The sequence below is a fragment of the Mustela lutreola genome, chromosome 3, assembly GCF_030435805.1.
Source record: "Mustela lutreola isolate mMusLut2 chromosome 3, mMusLut2.pri, whole genome shotgun sequence".
Classification (NCBI taxonomy): domain Eukaryota; kingdom Metazoa; phylum Chordata; class Mammalia; order Carnivora; family Mustelidae; genus Mustela; species Mustela lutreola.
Genome location: NC_081292.1, coordinates 113,037,860 through 113,053,477, shown reverse-complemented (window position 1 = coordinate 113,053,477; position 15,618 = coordinate 113,037,860). Strand labels below are relative to the sequence as shown.

At 44.4% G+C, this 15,618-nt stretch overlaps 2 protein-coding genes across 3 annotated transcripts in view; one reads left to right on the top strand and one right to left on the bottom strand.

Moving 5' to 3' along the window:
• GPR39 (G protein-coupled receptor 39) overlaps positions 1-1,236 on the bottom strand; it is a 201,285-nt gene extending 200,049 nt beyond the window's left edge. Inside the window, exons 1-2 of one of the 2 annotated variants that reach the window (XM_059166696.1) lie at positions 659-1,235; positions 228-439 (exon numbers count right to left, since the gene is read on the bottom strand). In XM_059166696.1, the coding sequence (XP_059022679.1) occupies positions 228-439; positions 659-1,083 (637 nt within the window). In that variant the 5' untranslated portion in view covers positions 1,084-1,235. Of the gene's footprint in view, positions 1-227 lie in introns of both variants that reach the window. The other variant, XM_059166695.1, reaches the window with a different exon arrangement.
• An 8,926-nt stretch (positions 1,237-10,162) lies between these two features.
• Positions 10,163-12,581, top strand: LOC131827906 (discoidin, CUB and LCCL domain-containing protein 1-like). The gene is made up of 2 exons (XM_059168866.1): positions 10,163-10,322; positions 11,126-12,581. The coding sequence occupies exons 1-2, from the start codon at positions 10,163-10,165 to the stop codon at positions 11,962-11,964; spliced, it is 999 nt and encodes a 332-aa protein (XP_059024849.1). The 3' UTR covers positions 11,965-12,581.
• The last annotated feature ends 3,037 nt before the right edge of the window (positions 12,582-15,618 follow it).

The window sequence follows — 15,618 nt, the reverse complement described above, 5'->3', positions numbered from 1 at the left end:
GGAATGCGCGCAGATGCTGACTCCTAGCCTAGTGCTCTTTTCACTGCATCCCAAGTTCCCAAAACATACAAAAGAAACACTCAGAGGTTCCGATCTATGCCTCCTCAGTCTCAGCAAAGGGAAATGTACACATTTAAGGCCACACCTGTGGTTCTGAAGAGCACAGGCAGTGGCGGGTGGGGGGAGAGGGAAGCCAGCGCCCAGGTCGCCCTCCACCCAGGACTCACTCAGGAAGATGATGGTCTGCCTCCTGGCTGTCCTGCTCTCCTCGCTCTCCGACTTCTTCAGCTGAGGCTGCTGTCCCTTCCTGGTGCCTCCAGCCTGGCCGCTCCTCATGAGCACCTGCATCATGTTCCAGCACATGAAGGCCACGGAGACCAGGACCAAGAGATAGATGATGAAGGCGCTGAAGATGCTGGACTGGAAGACGGTCCAGCGGCTGGAAAGGTTGGTACAGATGGACATGTTGGAGGTCTCCGGGCGCTGGTGGTGGTAAGTCTGGGAGCGATTGCAGGGCAGACCCCGGTGATTGGGCACGTTCGCTAGGGGGTACTCAATTCCCATGGCAAAAAGCAAAGGTAACGCCACCAGGGCGGAGGTGACCCAGACAAAGCCAATCAGCAGCTTCACCTGGCAGGGCCCCGACACAGCTTTGTACCTGAAGGGGTGGCAGATGGCCACATAGCGCTCAAAGCTGAGCGTCAGCACGTGGAGCAGGGTGGCGTAGCTGCAGGCCTCGAAGAGGAAAGTGTGAATCTTACAGGACAGGGCATAGCTGGGCGTGGTCAGGGGGTTCCAGATGATGCTGTAGAACTCCATGGGCATGCCAATGAGGAAGACCAAAATGTCCGAGCAAGCCAGGCTCACCATGTGATCCGTCACCTCCTTCTGCAAGTAGCCTTTCTTCTGCAGCACCTGCGTGACCCGAATGGTGACACTGTTCCCCACAATGCCCACCACGAAGATGGCCAGGTACACCAAGACGAGGGTGATTTTGATCCACGTGGCCACCTCGAACTCAGGGACGTGGGTGTGATCTATGACATGGGAGCACTCACTGCTGGGGCCCTGGGGCGAAGCCATGAGGATGAAAACCGGGCCACCAAGTCCGAAGACCTCTTCGACTTCCCTTCCTCCTCCTCCCAGCAGAGCCCGGAGTTCTGGGCTGCAACTCACCAACGAGGGCCCAGAGCGTTCTCTTAATCACCTGGAAAAAGTAACTTAGTATTTCTGGTGCTTTCAGGGAAACTTCCTGGAGTAGCCCAACCTAGCAGGGGCTTGGGAGGCGCCTGGGGGTGGAGTTTGGGCAGTGTGTGCGCGTGTGTGTGTGTGAGTGTATGAGCGAGGCGGGGAGAGAGCGGAGGAAGGAGGGTCCAAGCTCCCGGCGCGGGGTGTGGCTCCTGCAGACCCCGCCCCACCCCGTAGCGTCCGCCCTTCTCCTCCCCGGCCACGCGCGGGCCCTGCCGGGCAGCCCTCCGCCACCGTCCCCACAGCCTGCAGCTCGAGGGCCCCAACCCGCTCTCCTGAAGCGCCCACTCGGGAGCTGCTAGCGGCCCAGCGGTCCGAGATTAATCATTAACCTCCGCTCGCTGTGGTCGGCGGCCCCCGCGCTGACCCAGCCCAGCCGCGGGGTTTGACTCAGCGCGCCGGCACGGTCCCGAAACCGAATCTTGGCTCGGGAGCACCCGGCAACGGGTCGGCCCGCCGCCCACGCCGCCACAGCAGCTCCAGCTGTGACCGCCAGCCCCCGCGCGCATTCCGGGGACTCGCGGCCCGGCGGAAGCTGGAGTTGCATGCGCTCCAAGGCCGAGGCTGGCGAAGACGAACATGCCCTCCCCTGCCCGGCTGTCCCCTCAAATACTGTGCCATGTCAGCTCAGGGGCGGCTAGATCTGCGTGCCTGTCTCCGCGGCCAGCCGGTTGGCCCCGCCGCCCTGGGGAAGCCAGCAATTGCTCGCCTCCTCGGTGCCCTGCCTTCCGGCAATCGGGGTGTTCCCAGTGCACCGCTGGGCCGTGCGCTCCCTCACGAAGTCAGCCCCAGGCAAGCTAATTGCAGCCCCATAAAAACCCTGCCTTTCTCCAAAGCCTCTAGTTCTACCGACCGCTCTGGCAGGCCTTGCTCGGAGGCACGGGAGGAGCGCCGGCTCTTTCCTTCGGGTTGCGCTCTTTGGCGCAGGCCCTTCTCTCCGCAGAGGACAAGGGGAGTCTTTAACTGGGGACAAGTATATGCATAAGATGTCACACTTCTCCAGGTTGTCGCTGATAGGAGGCGCGTCCTTTCGCAGGAAGCTATGGCCAGGACATCAAGGCCATCCCAAGGGGGACATAGCATAAAAATGGCATTAAGGATCAGACCATTTTCCCTCTCTTCAGAGAGAGGAAAACCTCTCATGGGCTTATTTCAGCTTCTAATTCCAAAATCACAGATAATGGAGATGGGGCAGTAGAAGGCTGTCCTATGCACTGTGGAGTGGTCAGCTCCTACAAGGACCCCCACTGCCCTCCCAACAGTGATGGCCAAAAATGCCTCCAAGCATCCCAAATGCCCTTTAGGGGAACAAAAACACCCCAGTTGGAAAACCACCATCCTGAAGGAAGAAAATGGGTCCCCTTTATGTGTCCACCCTAAGGGTCTAGCTGAGGCTCTGTGCTAAAAACCATCCTTAAAATATCACAGCAACCACCCTGTGATGTGATTGTTTTAAAGATGAAGAAACTGGGTGTCCAGAGGATAAGGGCTTCCCCAAGACCATAAAAGAGTCAGCAAGGAGCCTGAAAATGAGCTCAGACCTATCAAACCGTAAGCCCACACTCTTAACAGGGAAGGCATTTGGGGATCACCATAGGCACTATAGAAGTGAATCCTGAATGATTTGCATAGAGACACAGGGATTGTATTTTCTGAATTCAAACCTGGACACCTGGTCTGAGAACCTCAGGGAATATTTGATTTTGACACTGTTTAGGAAAAAAAAGAAGGGGGATTCTATGGCCAATGATCTTTACAATGAATATCATACCTGGTTATAGTTATTTAGTCTATTTGAGCTCTCTGCGTTAAATTACAAACTCCAAAGCCAAGATCTCTCTCTTCCCCTTCTCTGGCACCTCTCCACAGCTACATCAATACAATGTTTTGTTTTGTCAAACCACCCTTTTCACGTGTGCTATTTGACCTACTTGCTGGCTGGGAAATTCATAACTCATTTCCTTATAGTAATAAGGAACTGGACTGGGCTTAGCTACATGATCGTCATGGCCTTAAAGTTGTCCCACAAAACACACGGGGTATGTGTGGACTCTTGAGGCTTTCTTAACTGCCCATCAGAATCCTCAATGGAGTTCTTTGCAAAAGGTGCTGGCTGTTTGCTATCGCAGAGAGCATGAGAAGCTCTAGAAAGAACCTTCTCCCCAGCAGCAGCAGCAGCATATATACTCAACTTCAGCTCTGCCCACTTCCTTCTCCTCGACAGAAAACAAGCTGGGAAGCTCACAAGTATCCACCCCAGACAGATCCTCTGACCCCCTCCTTTGGCTGTTATTCCCTCAACCCCTATCGCATGCCAGGCATTTTCACATAATTCATTTCTTTCAATCCTCATGAGGCTAGAAGGAGGATATCATTATCCTGTTTGCAGACGAAGTGACTGCGGTTCAGGGGACCCAAGTGACCTGCCAGAAAGGGTCAGAGGTAGGATTCGAACTCAGTCTGCCTGGCCCCAAAGCCCTTTCCACTCTGAAATGCTCTCTGTGTGTGCAGCACAAGGCTGTGCCAGGCTAGGCAGGGGCATGTTAGGGAAAGGAATTTTTGTTCTTCTCTCCCCAGCTGCAGCACGCCAATCATCCCCCAACATATTTGATAATTGCAATTTGTTCTGTTCAGACAAGATTTCCATTATTTGTCCAATTTCTTTCATCAAAGTTTTTGCTCCCAAAGTGTGAACAAAGATTACAAATGCATGGCCAAACTGTGAGAATTGAGCTAATTAAATTTTGTTCCTTACAATGCCGATAGAAACACGCATTTTGAACCAAAGTCCAGGAGAATTAAATTTTCATTTCACCTTTGCTTTTCCTAAGACCGGTTAAAAACTGTTTGATGTGCTCTCACTTGTTGATAACAGACTGGTGTAACACCTGGCCTGGGTCTGTGTAATCTAGATGTATTTTATTAGCGTTTGTAGAGAGGGGAAAAAAAAAAAAAAGGAATGGAAAGTGAGACAAAAGAATACTTTAGGTACCCTTTGATATCATCTCTCCTCAGATCCCTCTGGGGTCTTCAGAAATTTATCCTCACATTTCACACATTCTAGGTGACCTTTCATGTAGGCTAGTGGCCTTCACATGGTTTTTTTGGCACTGAATCTCATTTTTAAAATTAAATATTACACTGGCACCCAAAGTAAACACACACACACACACACACACGCATACATATATATTGTATTTTTATAAATTTAAATTATTTCAGATGCTCAAATTTTTAACGTTTACTCAATCAACAATTTATATTCTAAAAAGTAACTCTTTGTTTACAAAGGTTAATGGTATAATCACAGTGACTATTCTAAGCTACAAAGAAAACTTCAATAATTTTCAAAAAGTATAGCATAGATAACTTTATTTATATGCAGTGTCACTAAGAAGTAATAACAGAACCAGAAAACTGAAAGTGAAAACTCTAAAATCTCAAAATTTTTTTTAAAAAAAGATCTCTGTGGGGCACCTGGGTGGCTCAGTGGGTTGAGCCACTGTCTTCGGCTCAGGTCATGATCTCAGGGTCCTGGGATCGAGCCCCGCATCGGGCTCTCTGCTCAGCAGGGAGCCTGCTTTCTCCTCTCTCTCTCTGTCTGCCTCTCTGCCTACTTGTGATCTCTGTCTGTCAAATACATAAATAAAATCTTAAAAAAAAAAATCTCTGAAACAATTGTTGGTCAGAGAGAAAACCCAAACCAAAATTGCAAAATTAATATTTAAAGAATATTAAACACAAAAATACTGCGTTTCAGTAAGCCAAACAAAGCTCAAAGTCACACAGAGCTAGAAAGTTGCAACCACTGACTGAAGACGCTTCACTGACCCAAGCCTACAAAGGACAGTCCTTCCAAATAGAACTAAATCAGCCACAGAACTTAAAAAATACTGACTTTGGCTCTCTAATATGGTAACCACTAACCACATACCACTAATTATACCTGAAATACAGCTAGTTCTAACTGAGATGTGTTGTAAACATAAAATATGCGCCACATCCTAAAGACTTTATTTGAGAAAAGGAATATAAATTTGTTTTTATATGTTGATTTCCTGTTGAAGTGATACAATGACTATAGGGGATTAAATAAAACATATTAAAAATAATTTCATATCTTTTTTTTTTACTTTTTTCATGCAGCTATCAGGATATTTTAAATTATATTTGGCTTGCATCTGTGGCTGGCATAATATCTCTATGGAACCGTGATACTATAAACAGATAATGAAACAAAAGAGACAGTCCAAGAAAAAAAAATAAGTACTTATAGGAATTTTGTTTATGATAATGGTGGCGTTTAAAATCAATAAGGAAAGACAGATTGTTCAATAACTCTTGTTAAGATAACAGGTTAGCCATCTTGAAACAAAAAAGAAAGTTGGATAACTGCTTCCACACTTTATTATAACAGAAATTCCAGGTGGATCAAAGATTAAAGTCTTTGGATTGTAATCATTAAGGAAATCATTAAATGATAGAATAAAGCACTAGAGAATTTTAAAAACCAAATTGGTTTTTAATCTTATGACACAAATCCCAGAATCTATAAAGAAAAAGGTTGATAAACTTTATTTCATTAAAAATGAAGTTCTGGGGGCACCTGGGTGACTCAGTGGGTTAAGCCTCTGCCTTCGGCTCAGGTCATGATCTCAGGGTCCTGGGATCGAGCCCCTGCATCAGGCTCTCTGCTCAGCGGGGAGCCTGCTTCTCCCCCCCCCCCCCCGCCGCTTGCCTCTGCCTACTTGTGATCTCTGTCTGTCAAATAAATAAATAAAATCTTTAATAAATAAATATATAAATAAAAATAAAGTTCTGTAAGACAAGAAACACTGTAGCCAAAGGTAAATGACAGATTTTAACAGATTTTTCTTTAAAAACGTGGTAAGAGCCAAGAAGCCCTTTAACAGATGAATGGATAAAGAAGATATGGTCCATATATACAATCAAATACTATGCCTTCATCAGAAAGGATGAATACCCAACATTTGTATCAACATGGATGGGACTGGAGGAGATTATGCTGAGTGAAATAAGTCAAGCAGCAAGATAACTATATGATAACTATATAGTTTCACTTACTTGCGGAGCATAAGGAATAACACGGAGAACATTGGGAAAAGGAGAGGAGAAGGGTGTTGGGGGAAATCAGAGGGGGAGATAAATCATGAGAGACTGTGGACTCTGAGAAATAAACTGAGTGTTTAAGAGGGGTGAGGGGGTGGGAGTGGGTGTTTGGGTGAGCCTGGTGGTGGGCATTAAGGAGGGCACGTATTACATGGAGCACTCGTGTGATGCATAAACAATGAATCTTGGAACACTGAAAAAGTCAAGTTAAAAAAACAATAAAAAAGTATAATAAAAACTTGGTAAGCTGATTCTAAAATTTTAAATGTTAAGAAGCAAGAATGAGAAAGATATTCTTACTAGGTGAGAGGATTTGCTCTACCAGATATCAAGACTTATTATAAAGCTATAGTTTATAAGACAGTATGGTGGGCACCTGGGTGGCTCAGTTGGTTAAGCATCAGCCTTTGGCCCAGGTCAGGACACCGGAGTCCTGGGATAGAGCCCCTCGTTGGGCCCCTTGTTCAGCAGGGAGTCTGATTTTCACTCTGCCCTTCACCCCACTTGTGCTCTCTCTCTCTCTCAAATAAATAAATTAATAAAATCTGTATATATATATATATATATATATATATATATATATATATATAAAGGCAGTATGGTTTTGATGTAGTGATAGACAAAGAAAAGAATGATATGGAAGATGTAGCATAGAAATAAGTCTATGCGTAAATGGACAGGATTTGCAAACTTCAAACTAAGGCAGTGCAGAAAAGATGGTCTTTTCCATTGATGTAGTAGCTGAGGACTCTCTGAGGACTGAAGGTGAGGGAATCCCCTAACTTGTAACATTTGTCCATACCCATGGTGCCAATACTTCCAGCATGGCTTATTTCAGGTTACCCAAACATTAAAAATCTTCTCATAAAACCCCTGAAATTTTAACAATCAACTCTCATGAGTTCCAGGACAGCACTCAATAAATGCTATTTGGGACAACTGAGTATCCATTTGGATAAAATTCATTAAGAAAGAAGACAGGAAACCCAAATTAAAAAATGAGCCAAGGAGATAAACAGGCACTTCACAAAGAGGAATCCAGATGGACAATAAACAATGAATAGCTATCCAACCACTTTAGTAGTCAGGGAAATGCAAACTAAAACCACAATTAAATATAACTGCACACCTACCAGATTGACTAACATTCAAAGATCACCAGTACCATCTGTCCATGAAGCTGTGAAGTAATGGTGACTTGTACATTGCACATGTGAGAGTCAGTTGGTGCAACCACTTAGGAAATAAGTTTGGCAGGGCCTACTAAAGTTACCTATGTATGTATCTTGTGATCCAGGAATTCCATTCCTAGGTACATATCCTATAACTCATGTCACAAAAATGCATATACAAGTATATGTATACCAACATTACCCATCTAAAAATACACCTAAATGTCTATCCACAGAAAAATAGATAGCAAAATGCAGCATATTTATATAAAGACCTATTACATAGGCATGAAAATAGATATGTCATTGCTTCAAAAATAATGTGGTTGAATCTAACAACTATAATGATGCATAAAAGAAGAAAAGAAGAATAAATATGTCCTTTTATGTAACATTTTGACATAGATGAAAGAATAATTTTGAGGGATATTATATATTATATGGGGATTCATATAATAAAGCAACTAATTAAGTAAAAGTGTCATTTCAGTGATGAGATAGAGGTCACTTCTCATGAGATGGGGAGGTGCATGACCTGGAAAGGGCATATAGAATGGAGCCGAGAACTTCTGAGGGTTGACAGTATTATCTATTTCATTTTTTTTTTTTTAAGATTTATTCATTTATTTCAGACAGAGAGGGCACGCAAGGGGAAGGGGCAGAGCGAGAAGGAAAGAGAGAATCTTCAAGCAGACTCCACACTGAGCCTGAAGCCCGACTCAAGACGTGACCCCATGACCCTGAGATCATGACCTGCCTGTAACCCAAGAATCAGACACTCAACCAACTGTGCCACCCAGATGCCCCAATCTCTATTTCTTAACATGGGTAGTAATTACACAATTGTAACTGCATCATGTTTTGCTTCATGATTTTTATTAGGCAGTTATTTATGTTTTACATACATTAGGTGTGCCATATTCCATAACATTATAAAACGAATTTTTTAAAAACAGAAGCACACCCACATAGCCAGTTGGGTAAGTTCAGTCAACCTTGCTTTTCATCCAGTAGGTGACAGTGCTGCAACCAGAACACTCTCGAGTAAAATCAACAGTAACAAGTTCCATGATTAAACACCTACTGTGGGGGCGCCTGGGTGGCTCAGTGGGTTAAGCCGCTGCCTTCGACTCAGGTCATGATCTCAGGGTCCTGGGATCGAGTCCCGCATCGGGCTCTCTGCTCAGCAGGGAGCCTGCTTCCTTCTCTCTCTCTCTCTCTCTCTCTCTGCCTGCCTCTCAGTGTACTTGTGATTTCTCTCTGTCAAATAAATAAATAAAATCTTTAAAAAAAAAAAAATAAAATAAAAAATAAACACCTACTGTGACCAGACGCTATGTTTGTTCAAGGCCCAAAATAGTCCTGCAGGTTCACTGTCATTATTCCTATGTGCATGTCTGTAAATCACCCATCAAGTAACTCCTCTCCAGCCTACCCAGACTTGGCCTAGGTCTACAGCCTGAATTTCTTGTATTCCTCATAGTCTTCAATAGTGTGTGTAGGAGCAATAACAAGTTGGACCCTGAGAAGCCATTATCATGTAACCTGAAGACTTCCTCCTTTTTTCGCCCCTGAATGCCATGTGTCAAACAGGATCCAGCTTCCTGGACCACAAGAACAAGGCTGAGCGAGGCTCTATGAAACACGTATATCCTTATGCAGGCTTCCAGTCTCACACATTCAAGGGTTGAGGTCCTGCCCATAGAACTGATGGAATGCTATGCCACCTCCATACACAGGCTCCTCACCAAGAAGCTCCAGATTTCTGGGAAATTATGTTCTCTCTTTGAAAAACATTTTATGTGTTAGGTTTAGTGAGATCACTGGCATACTGATGCTGTCTTTGGCCATCGATCTTGTTCATGTCCTCCCTAAGGGCTACGTGTTCCCAGCCCCTTGGAGATGAATATACATACATTAGAAATGCCTACCAAGGCCACAATTCAGGGAGCCTTGTTTTGGCCCTCTGCAAATTTGTTAAAGATAACATCGTCTCTCCCCTTCCTGAGGCACAGATGGCACCACAAAAGCTAACTGAGGGGAAGCTGTCAATTTGGAGCATGCGAGCCCTTTGATCTTAGCACAGTGCCCTTCTGTGTGTCCCTTCACTCTCTAAAATCCGTGGACTAAGGTCCAGACTTTGTGGAGAATAGTGTCCTAGCTGCCCGGATTGTTGCCCACCCAATCCTCCCTGTCAGTTAAGTTACCCTGAATAAAATAAAACTGTGTAAACAGCAGAGTCAGCTGCTTCGTTTTCTCGTCTCCGAGTGCCTTCTCCGTATAGGGGGTCCTTTTTAATGTAACCTCCCTCACCTTCTAACAGGTTCCCTGTCTTTTCCCATCTGGAGAAAGTGATTAAGAAAAGAAAAATTGTCCCACTGGTTTGGGTAAGCTAGTGAGTTATGATTTTCATTTAGCACATGTCTTTTTTCTTCCTTTAACTTTGGGCTCAATAGAATGAGCTCCTTATCTGTAAGGGAGTCTCCCTGTTACCTGTTAGTCTCTTCATGCCTGGGAGTGGGGAGAGAGTGGTCACTCAGTCCAGCGCCATCCAGGGGGAGACAAGTACCTGTGTCGTCATCTCCGTTGCCCCCTTCCTATGTCTTTGCGTAATGGCTACAGGCCAGCGCAGACTAGAGAATGCCTACCACCTGGGCTGCTGCTCCGAATTGCATTCCCTGCACATTGTATGCTCGGAGCACAGGGAAACAGCACTGCCTCAGCTTTCTGGGCTTCTCCCATATCCAAACCATGGGGCATCTGGGTGGTTCAGTCAGTTAAGCATCTGCCTTCGGCTCAGTTCATGATCCCAGGGTCCTGGGATAGAGTCCTGCATCAAGCTCTCTGCTCAGCAGGAAGCCTGTTTCTTCTCCCTCTGCATGCTGCTCCCCCTGCTTGTTCACTCTCTCTCTCTCTCTCTCTGTCACATAAGTAAATAAAATCTTAAAAAAAAAAAAAAAACCCTTATGAAGAAACAAATACCTCCAGGCCTCGATGTTTTTATTTTAAAATACTCCAAGCAAAGAACAAACTATCTTTTCTTGGGTGGGACTATTTTTCCAGCCCACTTAGGCAGAAACCTCGCAGGTTCCCAGGCCCAGTGATTGTTCAGGGATATCGTGATTTTCAACCTTGATGAAAATTTCAGTGATGTCTTTGATAAAGTAGCCTATGAGCCAACAGCTCTTGCTATGTAAACCGATGCAAATCGGATCAGGACTGTCATCCTATTCAACTCTGGGCTCTTTTAAGGTTACTATATATAGCACGGTGATTAAAACAACAGACTCGGAAGCTAGAACCCTTGGGTTTGCATCTGGGCCCCTCTATGCAGTTTTTTATGCCTTAGTTTCTTCACCTGTAAAATGCAAATAACAATAGCATTTATCTCCTGAGTTTGCTGTGAGGATTGAAGATATTTACATAAAGAGTGCCTGGCATATGAACCCCTATTTGTACCGGCTCTTGTCAAAGGAACAATATGGAGCAGTGGATAAAGGCCTCCCTGCCTGGGTTTGCATCTGTTACTCCCTAGCTGTGTAACTTTGGGTACTTGTCTTACCTCTAAGCCTCAGGTACCTCATCTGCCAACCTGAGGATAAATAACAGTACCCACCCGAAAGGGCTGATTGCAGGACCAAGTGGCACAATAAAAGTAAAGCCCTTAGCAGTCCCGGCGGCGCGCTCGGCCGCGGAGGAGGCTGCCCGGCCGGGGCAGCGGAGGCGCTGCGCTCCGCGAGGGGAGGCCGAGTGTGCCAAGCTGGCGCCCGGCGGGGCCATGGTGGCCGGCTCCCGAGGCCTCCTGGCGCTCCTGTTTGTGGTCTCCGCCCCGCGCCGGCTGCAGGCGGGCGAGCTGGGTGATGGCTGTGGGCACATAGTGACCTATCAGGACAGTGGCACCATGACGTCCAAGAATTACCCAGGGACTTACCCCAATCACACGGTGTGTGAAAAGACCATCAGAGTACCAAAAGGGAAGAAACTGATCCTGAGGCTAGGAGATGTGGATATTGAATCCCAGACCTGTGCTTCTGACTACCTTCTCTTCACCACCAATTCTGATCAATATGGACCATATTGTGGAAGTTTGCCTGTCCCCAAAGAACTCCTATTGAACACGAACGAAGTCACTGTTCGCTTTGAGAGTGGATCCCACATTTCGGGGCGGGGATTTTTGCTGACCTATGCCAGCAGTGACCATCCAGATTTGATAACGTGTTTGGAACGCGCTAACCATTACTTGAACACAGAATACAGCAAATTCTGCCCAGCTGGTTGTCGAGACATTGCAGGAGACATTTCTGGGAATCTGGTGGATGGATACAGAGATCCAAGGACATGCCCGTTCACATCACAGAGTAACAACATCACGTCTGGGACCAGGAAAGCCAGCAGCCCTGCACTTCTGTATTAGTCCGTCCTTCCTCGCACCCCCAGTTTCTTCTACAGAACAAGACTCTCCATTGTATATGTTGTTCCCAGAGAAAAAATACATTCTTAAGAAGTCGTTTGTCTAAAGTATATATCCTGTCTCCACATCATTTCTTACTATTTACAGATCTTAATCCTGGAAATTTGGTATCCGGTTTTTGAATATTAACATTGCTACTTAAACTAGTTGAGTTTCTAGCATAAGAGAATTGGCTTGAGTTATTAGAAATGTGAAAATCTGTGTAGTGATGGAACTTTTCTAAGAATTATTGACGTGTCTTCATGCATCAAAGAAAACATACATATTCCAGAAGATGGATAATTTCATCTCCAGTAGGCGGGAAACAGACCTGGCTTTAATTTTTGCTTTTAATAGATCCTGATTCTGGAAGTAGCGTACTTTGCTATTTTGCTCTGTTTTCTTTATCATGTATTGTCTTTATTTGCAAGACTGACATAGGATATGCATTTGGCCTATAAATTGTTTGAATCTTAAAATGATTTCTCATACCTCAATTTGAGCTATACTAGAGGCTATTTCTAAATGACTTCAGAAAATTAAGGGAAATAAACAGTTGAAGTGTACTTTTCTCTCAGCAAAAAAAAAAAAAAAAGAAAAAAAGAAAAAAAAGTAAAGCCCTTAGAGCAATGCCAAGTGCACGGAAAATGCCAGACAGGAGTTAACTATCATTAATGTCATGTCCACAGTCCACTAGAGGTTGCTGTTCACACTGTGGCTCCCAGGGCCCAGCAAGGACCTGAGGCACGTTCTAAGCACACCAGGTTTCACTCTGGTGGGAGCTAGGATTATCTGACTGCTAAGTACATCTTCCTGAATTCCACTCCAATGAAATCAACAGATAACAAGTTCAGCAGATCCTTTCTGGAAAGCACGGTAGAGAATATAAGGCAGGAAGACAGTCACTTCTTTAATCGAGCCAGGGGCATGTAAATTGTTTGCTCAGTGGGTTAAGCCGCTGCCTTCGGCTCAGGTTGTGATCTCAGGGTCCTGGGATCGAGTCCTGCATCGGGCTCTCTGCTCAGCAGGGAGCCTGCTTCCTCCTCTCTCTCTCTCTGCCTGCCTCTCTGCCTCTCTCCTAAGATGGCAAATGCCAGCTTCTGGGTGGTAGCAGTAAGGGCTACAGGTACTCAAATGTGGCATCTGTCCTCACAGGAGAGACAAGACTCCTCGTCTGAGAATCGGGATGTCCGTATGGCAGGTGGGGAATCCTTGTAACAGCCAGTGATTTCACCCAGCAGAACTCCCTGTTTTTTTTTTTTTTTTTTTTTTTTTTTTTTTTTTTTTTTTTTTTTGTGTCTGACTTCTTTTATTTTTTTTATTTTTTTTTATTTTTTATTTTTTATAAACATATATTTTTTATATACATATATTTTTATCCCCAGGTCTGTGAATCACCAGGTTTACACACTTCACAGCACTCACCAAATCACATACCCTCCCCAATGTCCATAATCCCACCCCCTTCTCCCCAACCCCCTCCCCCCGGCAACCCTCAGTTTGTTTTGTGAGATTAAGAGTCACTTATGGTTTGTCTCCCTCCCAATCCCATCTTGTTTCATTTATTCTTCTACCCACTTAAGCCTCCATGTTGCATCACCACTTCCTCATATCAGGGAGATCATATGATAGTTGTCTTTCTCTGCTTGACTTATTTCGCTAAGCATGATACGCTCTAGTTCCATCCATGTTGTTGCAAATGGCAAGATTTCATTTCTTTTGATGGCTGCATAGTATTCCATTGTGTATATATACCACATCTTCTTGATCCATTCATCTGTTGATGGACATCTAGGTTCTTTCCATAGTTTGGCTATTGTGGACATTGCTGCTATAAACATTCGGGTGCATGTGTCCCTTTGGATCACTACATTTGTATCTTTAGGGTAAATACCCAATAGTGCAATTGCTGGGTCATAGGGCAGTTCTATTTTCAACATTTTGAGGAACCTCCATGCTGTTTTCCAGAGTGGCTGCACCAGCTTGCATTCCCACCAACAGTGTAGGAGGGTTCCCCTTTCTCCGCATCCTCGCCAGCATCTGTCATTTCCTGACTTGTTGATTTTAGCCATTCTGACTGGTGTGAGGTGATATCTCATTGTGGTTTTGATTTGTATTTCCCTGATGCCAAGTGATATGGAGCACTTTTTCATGTGTCTGTTGGCCATCTGGATGTCTTCTTTGCAGAAATGTCTGTTCATGTCTTCTGCCCATTTCTTGATTGGATTATTTGTTCTTTGGGTGTTGAGTTTGCTAAGTTCTTTATAGATTCTGGACACTAGTCCTTTATCTGATATGTCGTTTGCAAATATCTTCTCCCATTCTGTCAGTTGTCTTTTGATTTTGTTAACTGTTTCCTTTGCTGTGCAAAAGCTTTTGATCTTGATGAAATCCCAGTAGTTCATTTTTTCCCTTGCTTCCCTTGCCTTTTGCGTTGTTCCTAGGAAGATGTTGCTGCGGCAGAGGTCGAAGAGGTTGCTGCCCGTGTTCTCCTCAAGGATTTTGATGGATTCCTTTCGTACATTGAGGTCCTTCATCCATTTTGAGTCTATTTTTGTGTGTGGTGTAAGGAAATGGTCCAATTTCATTTTTCTGCATGTGGCTGTCCAATTTTCCCAGCACCATTTATTGAAAAGGCTGTCTTTTTTCCATTGGACATTCTTTCCTGCTTTGTCGAAGATTAGTTGACCATAGAGTTGAGGGTCTATTTCTGGGCTCTCTATTCTGTTCCATTGATCTATGTGTCTGTTTTTGTGCCAGTACCATGCTGTCTTGATGATGACAGCTTTGTAATAGAGCTTGAAGTCCGGAATTGTGATGCCACCAACGTTGGCTTTCTTTTTCAATATCCCTTTGGCTATTCGAGGTCTTTTCTGGTTCCATATAAATTTTAGAATTATTTGTTCCATTTCTTTGAAAAAGATGGATGGTACTTTGATAGGAATTGCATTAAATGTGTAGATTGCTTTAGGTAGCATAGACATTTTCACAATATTTATTCTTCCAATCCAGGAGCATGGAACATTTTTCCATTTCTTTGTGTCTTCCTCAATTTCTTTCATGAGTACTTTATAGTTTTCTGAGTATAGATTCTGTGTCTCTTTGGTTAGGTTTATTCCTAGGTATCTTATGGTTTTGGATGCAATTGTAAATGGGATTGACTCCTTAATATCTCTTTCTTCTGTCTTGCTGTTGGTGTAGAGAAATGCAACTGATTTCTGTGCATTGATTTTATATCCTGACACTTTACTGAATTCCTGTATAAGTTCTAGCAGTTTTGGAGTGGAGTCTTTTGGGTTTTCCACATATAGTATCATATCATCTGCGAAGAGTGATAATTTGACTTCTTCTTTGCCGATTTGGATGCCTTTAATTTCCTTTTGTTGTCTGATTGCTGAGGCTAGGACCTCTAGTACGATGTTGAATAGCAGTGGTGATAATGGACATCCCTGCCGTGTTCCTGACCTTAGCGGAAAAGCTTTCAGTTTTTCTCCATTGAGAATGATATTTGCGGTGGGTTTTTCATAGATGGCTTTGATGATATTGAGGTATGTGCCCTCTATCCCTACACTTTGAAGAGTTTTGATCAGGAAGGGATGTTGTACTTTGTCAAATGCT